This window comes from Propithecus coquereli, unplaced genomic scaffold, assembly GCF_000956105.1.
Source record: "Propithecus coquereli isolate 6110/MARCELLA unplaced genomic scaffold, Pcoq_1.0 Scaffold140, whole genome shotgun sequence".
Lineage (NCBI taxonomy): Eukaryota > Metazoa > Chordata > Mammalia > Primates > Indriidae > Propithecus > Propithecus coquereli.
The window spans coordinates 364,633-376,051 of NW_012138303.1; the positions used below are offsets into that span (position 1 = coordinate 364,633).

The 11,419-nt window shown below is 44.0% G+C and overlaps 1 protein-coding gene across 1 annotated transcript in view; it reads right to left on the bottom strand.

Moving 5' to 3' along the window:
• Positions 1-4,248: 4,248 nt before the first annotated feature.
• Positions 4,249-11,419, bottom strand: part of MGST3 (microsomal glutathione S-transferase 3) — a 22,436-nt gene continuing 15,265 nt past the window's right edge. The window contains exons 2-6 of the mRNA XM_012639608.1: positions 8,944-9,067; positions 7,837-7,910; positions 6,855-6,912; positions 5,249-5,321; positions 4,249-4,502 (exon numbers count right to left, since the gene is read on the bottom strand). Coding sequence (XP_012495062.1) covers positions 4,366-4,502; positions 5,249-5,321; positions 6,855-6,912; positions 7,837-7,910; positions 8,944-9,060 — 459 coding nt within the window. The 5' untranslated portion in view covers positions 9,061-9,067 and the 3' untranslated portion in view covers positions 4,249-4,365. The remainder of the gene's footprint in view (positions 4,503-5,248; positions 5,322-6,854; positions 6,913-7,836; positions 7,911-8,943; positions 9,068-11,419) is intronic.

An 11,419-nucleotide genomic window follows, 5' to 3' on the forward strand; every position in this document is an offset into this window, starting at 1 on the left:
CTGTAGAGTGCCGTGGCTATTCACAGGTGTGATCATAGCACACTGCAGCCTCCAACTCCCAGCTCAGCCTCCCGAGCAGCTAGGATTACGGGCATGCGCCACTGCCTCGGGCCATCCGATTTTATCTTAGATCACTCTCTCTGATTACTCTCCCGCTCACCTGCTGATTACTCAGCTATGTTTACTCTTGCCTCAGGGACCTCACACTTGCAATTGCCTCTTCCTCTTAGAGCCTGTTTTCCCCAGATCTTCACCTTTCAAGCTCCTTAAAGCTAAAGTAAGCATATACACCCCTTATCTCACTACCCTATTTTATTTACTTCAAAGTGTTTATTGCTATTTGAAATTGTTTGCATGGTAATTATATCTTCCCCAACTAAAATTTAAACCTGTAAGGAAGGAATATCATGTCACTGGGCTCACAGTAAGTACTCGAGGTTTGAATAAGTGATTAGAAAGGCTGAGTTCGAGCCTTGCTTCTCTGTGTGGTCCAGGGACCAGCAGCATCTGCTTGTTAGAAATGCAGAGGCTGGGCACGGTGCCTCACACCTGTAATCCCAGCACTTTAGGAGGCCGAGGCAGGAGGATCGCTTGAGCCCAGGTCACTGCACTCCGGCCTGGGCAACGGAGGGGACCCTGTCTCAAAACAGAAGAAAAAAAAATGCAGACTTTCAGTTCCCACCTCAGACCTATGAATCTGAATCTGCATTTTAACAAGATCCTCAGGTGATCGTAAGTACAAAAGTCTGCCAAGCATTGCTTTTGGAGCAATGGTTTTCAACTTTCAACGAACAGAGGTGCCCAGAGACACCTTTAATAGTACTAAGATTCTAATTTAATTGATCCAGGCATCTGGAGTCTTAAGAGGTCCCCAGGTGAATTTGATGGACAGCCATGGTTGAGAACCTTTGCTTTAACAGCCGTGCTATCCAAGTACAGTAGCCCAAGCCATATGTAGCTACTTAAATTTAAATTAATTAAAATTAAAAACTCGGTCATCAGTTGCTCTAGCCACATTTCACGTGCTTAATAGCTACATTACCTTGTTGGACAACGCAGATGAGGAATATTTCCATCGTGTCAGAAAGTTCTACTGGACAGTGTTGCTTAGAGGGAAAGAACTGAGAGAGTCTCAGTTTTTGATTAAGGAGAGCATCTTCGGAGGCAAGCGCTGTTAGGTATGAAATGGGAAATGGGGCAAACTGTGGGGTCCTGAGAACATAAAGATAACCCGGTTGCTGACTTTTGTCAAATGAGTCACACCAGCAGGTGGCTCCTGTGCTTCCGACCACAATTCGTGATGGAGCCTGAGCCCAGCCTTTGGCGACAAGAGCCCATGGTAGGCACTGTGCACGTGTTATCATTTGGCCCTCACAAATTCATACACATATTTTCATTATCCCCAACTTACAGCTGGGCAAGCCGAGGCTTAGGGAGGCTAATAAACTTGCCCAAGGGCACATGGTTACCTGCAGGCGGGGATACTTCAGGTTCAGTATGGCTCAATTAGGCATTTATTAGCTGGTATGGTTCTCTAATTTCCACCTATAACAAAACTCTGAATATGTTTCCCTGTGGAAGTAAATCGACTCTTTGTAATTTACACTGCCAATAGATTAGTAGTTAATGGTAGCAGTATTTATGCCAATTTTTTCTCCACAAGACACGGGAATTTAATAGAAACTAGCTTGCCAGAGAGTGTTATTCTCTATAGCAGCCATCTACCAACTGGATGCTGCCAAGCCCTGGGATTCCCCCCGGAAATGCTGTTAGTGGGGAACGAGTGAGTTGAAAAGGCAGAGCTCTGGGTTCCACACTTCAACCTAGCACCCTTTGTGTACTGGGGTTCCTTATAAAACTCCATCTGAGCCCACTGTGCAATGGCAAAATGACAAATATGGACCACATTACAGATGCTCCTTGACTTACCATGGGGCTACTACGTCCTGGTAAACCCATCGTAAATTGAAAATACTGTAAGTTGAAAATGCATTTAATACACCTAACTTACTAAGCATCATAGCTCAGCCTAGCCTACCTTAAATGTGCTCAGAACACTTACACTAGCCTACAGTTGGGCAAAATCACTGTCCTAACACAAAGCCTATTTTATAATAAAGCGTTGAATATCTCATGTAATGTATTGAATACTGAAAGTGAAAAACAGAATGGATACTCAAAGTATAGTTTCTACTGAGTGTGCACTGCTTTCACACCGTTGTGAAGCTGAGAAATTGTGAGTCAAACTATTAAAAGGTGGGGAGTGTCTGTACTTTGAAAAGTATGTTAAGACTTCGAACAAAGGTGAGGAGCCAGCTCCATCTGCAGGTCTGCCCTGGCCTGCCTCACTGCTGCCTGCTCCCTGTGCAATGAGAAAGGAAACCTCAGCAAGTTCTCCAGCCTCTTTAGGTGCATTTCGTATAAAACAAAAAACAAACAAAAACCTAGCTTATTATAAATTCTTAATTGTATCAGTTTTTTCAAGTCAGGACCAAAAAACCCCCTACTGTTCATCATCACCATCATTTCATAAAGGAACATTTTTTTTTTTTTTTTTTTGAGACAGAGTCTCACTGTGTTGCCCAAGGCTAGAGTGCCGTGGCGTCAGCCTAACTCACAGCAACCTCAAACTCCTGGGCTCAAGCAATCCTTCTGCCTCAGCCTCCCGAGTAGCTGGGACTACAGGCATGCACCACCATACCCGGCTAGTTTTTTCTATGTATTTTTAGTTGTCCAATTAATTTCTTTCTATTTTTAGTAGAGATGGGGTCTCGCTCTTGCTCAGGCTGGTTTCGAACTCCTGAGCTCAAACAATCTGCCTGCCTCGGCCTCCCAGAGAGCTAGGATTACAGGCGTGAGCCACCGCGCCCGGCCAGGAACATTTTAATGTAAAAAGGAATACGAGGCAAAGCTTTATGAAAAACTGTCATTTTCCTTGCTTTTCTCTCCACTGGTGAAAATTTCTCATAAACTAACCCGGGAGTGCATGTTGATCTAATCCAACCTCCTCATCGAATGCCCTGAGAGCTCCAGGTGGTCCCTTGGCCAAAGCTGACCATCTTTCACAGCTGACCATAGGACTCTGTCCTCACATGCTTCATCTCCAGGGCTTAAGCGACAGAGTGGCACAATGGAAAATGCATGGAGTTTAGAGTCAGGCCTGGATTCAAATCCTATCTCTAATCCTCACAGGCTATGAGCACTTCAGCACTTGGCTAGTGCAACCAAAGAACTGACTTTTTTTGTTTTATTTAAATTGTATTAATTAAAATTTAAATCATCACATGGGGCTAGTGGCTACCATATCAGACAGCACAGGTCTAGTCACTATATTTCTGTTAAGGCAGTTTATGGCCACATTAGGGTTTTTTTTGTTTTGTTTTTGTTTTTTTTGAGACAGAGTCTTGCTCTGTTGCCCCAGCTAGTGTGCGGTGCCATCATTATAGCTCACAGCAACCTCAAACTGCTGGGCTCAAGCAATCCTCCTGCCTTTGCCTCCCAAGTAGCTGGAACTATAGATTCTGTGCCCAGCTAATTTTTCTATATTTTGTAGAATTGGGGTCTTGCTCTTGCTCAGGCTGCTTTCGAACTCCTGGCCTCAAGCAATCCTCCCACCTTGGCCTCCTAAAGTGCTAGGATTACAGGTGTGAGCCACCGTGCCTGGCACACATTAGTTTTTGGAGCTACTGTCTCACTCTGCCAACTTACATTGTTTTCCAGATCAACTAAAACCTTCTAAGTCTTCCTCATTTTTATATATGTAATCAAATCTTTGTATCCAAATGTTAAGTTTCATTTTCTTAAATTTTGTCTATTGCTTCAGTTTTTAAACAATAGAAACAATCAAATTTACCTGAAAAAAAAATCAGTTTGTTAATGAAGCATCTTATGAGAGTAATAATATCACAGAACATACTTAGGGAAACATTGACTTAATCAAGAGGCCAACAATCTCCACTGGAGAGTTTTTAAAAAAATTTTTACTGTTACCCTAGGTATTAGTTGCAATTGATAAGGTAATATTACATCCTAACTAGAGCTAAAAGGTTTTCCTTAATTTTTCACCACTGTGGCATGATTAGGAACATATTACCACAATCAGATTCTTTCTCATCTTCACTTACTACCTAAGCATCCCCTGGCAAGGTGAGGGGAGGTACTTAATATTTGTGTCTCCTCTCTCACCTCGCAGGAACAGGCTACTGATTTTAGATGGAGACCCAAAAAGAAGTGGTAAGAGTCAGGAGGTTTAGGTATGAGGCTGGTGCCAGATAAGTTTTTATTATATTTAGAAAAAAAAAATGTAACTGGAAATAAAGGTAAGTCTTTCAAAATGAATTAGAGTTTTTAAACCCCTACAATTCTTTAATGGCAGCATTTGGACCCACCGCCCAAGCCAGTTTTAACCCAACCAAGATGCTGGAAAGCAGAGCACACAGTTGTGCCCAACAAGCCAACGAGAGCGATGGACCCCAGGGCTCCTCGCCTCCGCTTGCTGGGTTCTGAAAAATAAGAAAGAGCAGGAGTTACCAGGAATGGTCCAGAATTATGACGCTTGAAACATCCACCAGCTATTCTATCATGGCATCTGGGGTTGTACATTAGACAACCTGGCTTCATGAGGTTAACCAACTCTTAGCCTGAAGTCACATACTTACTGACAACTTCAGATACTAAGGCTGTCAGTAAGAGACACCAACTAATGTGTCCCCGCAGTATTGGTTGGATCCTAGAAAATTATGGGATAATAACTACATCAACTTTGCTCTAGGATTTTTATCAGTATTTCCCTCTTTTTCAAAGGAGGAAGTATAGCCAAAAATGTCTTTTTTTTCCTTCTTTCTCAGGTACACCATTTGCAGTAGCAGTTAGGCTCTGGAGTCAGACTGTTGTGGGTTTGAATCCTGGTTTACTAGCTTATATTTAGTAGCTATGTGACCTAGACCATTAATGTTTCTATGCCTCAGTTTCCTCATCTGTAAAATGGGCTATCTATATCACAGAATTGTTGTAAGGTTAAACAGCTTATGCAAAGTTCTTCGAATAGCAATTGGCACAAAGAAAATGTTCCATGAAAATGAGTTTTGTTACTACTCAAAAGTTAGTAAAAAAATAAAAGAAGATAATAGTTCTCTCACCTAAATATCAAGCCATTTCCCCTTTTCTTAAAGCCCCAAGAAGAAAAATATAGTAGCATAAGATTTTAATTTTAAGTGTGTTTCCTTGGCAGATGTCAGTATGTACTTACCTCCCGTGTAATAGCCATGAGCATAAAGAACTCGTCCAACAATCCAGGCCAAGCCCAAGCCAGAAACTATACGCTAAGATAAAAGGGCTATGTTAGTATTTGCATTAAAGAAACAGGCAAACCTTTATTAACACCTAGGGTTGGTTATACAATGTGTTAGCAAAAATTAACAATTTCATGGATTTGCTAAACTAGTCCCCACCAAAATTAGGTAGAATTAAGTTACTTGTTTTAGTCAAGAAAATCGAAGAACTGTCCTTCCTCTATGAACAGCTCATGGAGCCATGAGATGAGTACTGGCTTCCCAGATAGGTGGGACAGAGAGAGCTCCTGGCTCACCCTGGCTTCCTGGGGAACTTGTGCTGGAGCACAAGAGGAGGACAGGCAGGGCTGGGGTCGCAGGGTAAGCCAGAAGAGGAAACCCTCCCAAAGGCATGGCTAGAGGAAAAGCCCCGTTGTCTCAAATGGGCCTCAGAGCATGAGACTGACTAAAAACTCCAGCTGCTGTGCACGCAGCATCTCCAGCGAAGTCACCCACCGGCAGGGCTGTGAGCGGGCGGTACTGCAGCCTGCACCGAGGGTGGGGCTCCACGGGACAGAGCGGGAAAACGTATCATGTTGCGAACCCCAGAATACGTGATCTTGGAGGGGAAAGTCTCCCTGTTCCCAACGCTCTTGAGAAGAGAGAGTCAAAACTTATGTAAAGTGAAAAATCTTTCCCTCTGGGCACCATGCTAGGGTGACCCCTTTGGCCAAAAGGAGCAAGGGGAGGACAAAGAAGAGAGGGTGTGAGAGGAGGCCACCTTGCCCAGTGCCTGTCCTGTTTAGCAGTGCTGCCGCCGGGCAGGCTACTGCGTCAGGGTTTTTGTCTGAGTTGATTTTGGGTAAAGTCAAACATCAACAGGAGCAGTGGCCTTCTCACTGCTGACCACACAGACCACGCAGGCACCTGCCTCGCTCTGGGCTGCGTCTGCCTGGACGTCTGGAGACGTGTGCAGCACCTGTTCCCTCACCTCCTTTGCTTAACCGTCACCTTGCCAGCAAGGCCCTCCTCCCTGGCCAGCCTATTCAGAATTGTCCCCGCTCCACACTCCCTTCCACCTTCCCTGCTTTGTTTTCTTCCATGCACTCACCAGCTTCTAACGCACTACGTAATCTACCTATGTTGCCTTTTATCTGTGACCTCGACTAAAAGGTAAGCTCTAGGACACCAGGTGTCTTTGCCTGTTCTGTTCACTGCCGGAACCCCGGGTGGTGGGTGTATGTTTGTTGCATGAATGAATGAATATGGCAAATGAAAACTCTCATGGATACGAAACCTTTAGAATCAGACAGACCTGGGTTCAAATTCTGATTCTTCTACTCTGTACCTATTTGACCTTGTGAAGGTTAAATAGTACCTAAGACACTTTTCCTTACCTGCAAAAAAGTTGGGGAAAACCCCAGCTACTTTAAAGAACTTTGTAAGAAATAATCAAATAAAATCCTGTTAAATACATGGTACCTACACACTGATGTTCATTAAATGTTTATTTCCTTCTTCCTTCCCTGATAATAGCTCAGTGAACTAAATCCAAATAGTTGACTGCTCTGTGGCAAAACTTACCGGGTGGTAAATCCCTCCAACAGCTAGAAAAAATAAGAAGGGGGGATATACTTCCAACCTGGAACAGACAGAAAGAAACTTTTTAAAAAGTGCCCCATTGGCCCAGGCGCGGTGGCTCACGCCTGTAATTCTAGCACTCTGGGAGGCCGAGGCGGGCGGATTGTTTGAGCTCAGGAGTTCGAGACCAGCCTGAGCAAGAGCGAGACCCCGTCTCTACTAAAAATAGAAAGAAATTAATCGGACAACTAAAAATATATAGAAAAAATGAGCCGGGCATGGTGGCGCATGCCTGTAGTCCCAGCTACTCGGGAGGCTGAGGCAGGAGGATCACTTGAGCCTAGGAGTTTGAGGTTGCTGTGAGCTAGGCTGACGCCACGGCACTCTAGCCCGGGCAACACAGTGAGACTCTGTCTCAAAAAAAAAAAAAAAAAAAAATGCCCCATTGAAGTATGCCTAAGTAGAACTAAGAGTCCTTTACATTCTCACTTGCCAAGTTAGAAACTTGAGAGCAAAGATAAATATTGATGGAGGGAGAAGACCTGTCGCTAATATCCACCTTCTTCTGCTTTGCATGGGATTAGAGGTAGCTCAGAACATGCTGAGTGAAAGGACCTCGCAGCTAACAAACTGAAGAGGAAGGTCCTGGTCAATGACAGTGGATTTCCTCACAGAATTCAAAACCTCTTCGCTCCCTAGGGCTGGGAGATTCAACATTAGTTTAAATGGGACATGCTTCCAATACTGTAGAGGGTAATGCAACATTAAAGAGATTTTAAAAAAAGATGATCCAGAAACCCACCATTCTATCAACTCTTAAGTTTCCTTAATATTCAATCTGTTCCCATACAGAATTTTTAATGAGGTACCCATGACTGTCAACATCACTATTACTCAGCAAATACAGAGCACTAAGGGACGAGGCGTTGGACAGAAAATGCCCACTCCGCAGATGTCTTGGGTGCCCGGCAGGGCTGACACTCACGTGTTCTGGTGGGCTCGCTGAATGCAGTTGAAGATGTGTCCGTTTTCAGGGTCTGTGCTGTACATGGTAGGATACTGTTAAACAAGGCACATGTTGATTAAATGGTCAAGAGTAGCATTCAGTGTTGAAAGTTAAAAGTAACCTTAAAAATAGTATATCTCAAAGTATCACCTATACTCTTAACAGATGAGCATTCTATTTCTGCTTAAATATTTACAGTGACAAGGGTCTCAATTCTCAGAAGCAGATTCAATGTTTCTAGAAAATATGCAGTAATAAGAGTGTATGTCTGTGTTGTAGTTGCACAAGGTAGAGGCAGCTCGGGCCAAACTCAGTGCTTTTCCTTGATGTTATGTATCAATGGTAGATTTCAGATGAATTACAAAGACATGGTAGGAAAATAGCTCTTTCCCAAGAGTCATCAAATACCACATTCTTTTAAGATTTCCCTAATGGAGGAACAGAAATTGCCTGTGTGATAATTTTAATGGAAGCATCCATTAGAAGGAAAAAAAAAAAAAAGAAGAAACTGGATATGAAAACTTAAAAGAAGCTCTCTCTAGTGAGAGAGTTTAATTATAAGTTGCTAAACAGAAATAGACATTTAAAATTGCTCACCAGGGACAACTTTACTAATTATCCCTTCTAGATCAGCTAGAACTGAAGCAAGTATTTAATAGATCAGTTTCCTGTGTCTAAGTCCAGGCTAACCTCAGCACCACATACTTCTTTTCTACTTGGAAAACAGGAAAATTGCCTTAAGACATCATTTTTAAAGTGGCACCCTAGGAAACAATGTTTAATCCTCTGTAGAAAATGCAGTAACAAAGCTTCCCAGCAAATAGCTCCAGCCAAAAACATGCTGTTCTAATCCCAGCATACCTAGTCCCAGAAGAGATAAAGTCAAACAAGATGGAAACTACTCCCCAGCAGGGCCCCATATTTCTTGCCTCTTTCCTTCCCAGAAAGGAGCAGAATTTCTAATAGACCAAGTCCAGAAACTGCCACTTCCTACCACTAGCTTCTCACCTCTCCCTCCATGACTAAAACGTTCTTGGATAAGCCCCCGGACAAGCCTACAAAAGTACCAGCTTGGGTTCCACTTACCTCCACCTTGTACTTCTTGCGGGCCTTGGCAACGTTGATGGCTAGGTGGCCTACCATTATAAAGCTGGCAGCACCGGTTAGAATCACGAAGCCGTATTCCTTAGAGAGGACGGCCATCTTGGCTCTGTGGAAGAAAGAACACAGCATTGGGACACTGGCCCGGCACAGTGGGCATCACGTGGTCCGAGGTCTTAGGAGCGTGACGCTTTATTACATAGATCAAATGCATACATGCAGAGCAAAAAGAAGTGGGAGTCAATCTGATGTTTCTAAGAGGTCATTAAGAGATATTACTGTGTATCATATAATAGAATTTAAAAATTATTGGAGTATGCAGTATACACACAGAAAAGTATGTAATCATATATTTCCTCTTTTGTGCCTGGGTTATTTCGATCAACATTATATTTATGAGATTTATCTACACCATTGAAGTAGAGCAATGCATCGCTGTAGAGCAATATAGCCACCAAAAATCACATTTTTGAAAAAATACTTAACATGGCAAAATGCTAAAGTATACATTGTTATACTGAGAAAGAAAGAGAGGGAGGGTGGGAGGAGGGAAAGACAGGAGGAGGAGGAGGAAGAGGCAGGGGAGAGGAAAGAGAAAGAAACAGGGATCCAAAACAGCATATACACAGCGATTCCAAGTTTCCTGTCTGAGACATGGGGGGCACTATAAAAGCGGGCGCCTTAGGGCCCCCCTTTGATCCTGGGCACGTGCTGGAACAGCAGCAGCAATCTCGCCCAGCTGGGGCCAGGCCCAGCTCGAGTGCTCTGAAAGCAGAGCGTGGCTCCTGGGCTTAGTTAGGATGCTTTGGGCAGCTCCTGGGAACTTAGGTTGCTCATCAAATCATCAGTTCAAAATCAGCCCCATGAAGTGTTCTGATATCTAGGACTTCTTTTGATCCAAATACATGGATCTTATACATCTCCCCCCCAAAAAATGATATATGCAAATATAGCAAAATGTTAATAGTAGATGCTAGGTGGTAGCCATATGGATGCTCAACGTACAATTCTTTCAACTTTTCTGTATGTTTGAAAATTTTCATGATGACATGTTTGGAGAAAAAGCTAATCCCAGCTGATTTTCCAGGGTTCAGTAATTTCTGCTATTTAAGCTATTGTCCTGACCTCCAGGAGGAAAGAAGAGTGAAGGAAGCAGAGAGACTAGGCATCAACGTGAGCCACACCTGGCAGGAGGAGGAAGCCCAGTGATCTCACGGGCACTTCAGTGCCGCCCCTCCAACCTCTGAGCTTTGACCACCAGATGGAAGAAGGGTCAGAGCATGGCAGGACCCGAAGGAGCAGCTACGATGCTTTGAGAAACCTCTCATGGACTGCCTGTTGTGCGCAAGGACGCCACAAGTCAGCGGCTCGGCTTTCTACTTCCAGCTTTCAAATTTCCATCCCTGGCAACTGTCTGGCTTCAATCTTTCCTGTAAACCTCGGAGGGTTACCCTGCTCCAAAATGTGCCTAGTCATCCTTACAACCCAACCAACCAGATGGTCATATCCCTATTTTCCTAAGAATGCCCGGAGGTTAAGCACTGTCCCCAAGGTCTAAAACACAAAAGTATCAGAGCTGGGTTTCAGATTCAGATTCATTTAGTTCCAACGTCCCCTTTCAGTCCCACTGGAATATTTAGAGGCAAACTGATGGGGGAGGGGGTGTCAGAGCAAATTTCCCCCCTTCCTACCAGGGTTCATGATAATTTTCATCAGTTTTCCCTCTCTAAGTTTGTCACCCCCGGCTGCTCTCTGAGTATGGCCATATCCCTCCTCAGAGGGGAGGGGACACACACACTGGAGAGGGCTGGCCCATGGCTCAGCATAGAACCGCTCCGGTCAGCAGGCCCCGCCCATCTGTGTGTCCGCAGAGAGCAGAGTCTTTGGCTGCCCTCCAAGCTTCTCTGCCCTCATTCTCTTCCTACATTTAGAGAATCAGCATGAAGAGGACGGTATAGTAGTTATTAAAACAAAAATTTAGTGTGAATTCTGAACACCTCTTGAAATTAAAAATGACTGAGCTTTCTAGCCTATACTTGAAGTTTGACACATTTGGGCCAAACAGGCCACTTAAAATGCAGCTGCCTCTAACTCTGTCAGAGCTGCCTATTCAAGGATGATAAAATTAAGCATGTTTGCATTATGTCAAAGTTTGCAAGCCAAGACCCTAACCTTTGGACGGGACCCTGGGCTCCCTGGCTGGGTGCGGATGACCTTGTGTTGGTGCAGCACTTTTCAGCTCACTTTTAAATGTCACGAAAATCCTATTAGCTCCATTTTACAGAAAAGGAAATGGAGGCTCAAAGAGATAAGGGCAGAGCTAAGAACAAGGCAGGCTTTAAAATTCTTCCTCAAAACAGGCTGGGCACAGTGGTTCATGCCTATAATCCTAGCACTCTGGGAGGCCAAGGTGGGAGGATCACTTGAATCCAGGAGTTCAAGACCAGCCTGAGCAACACAG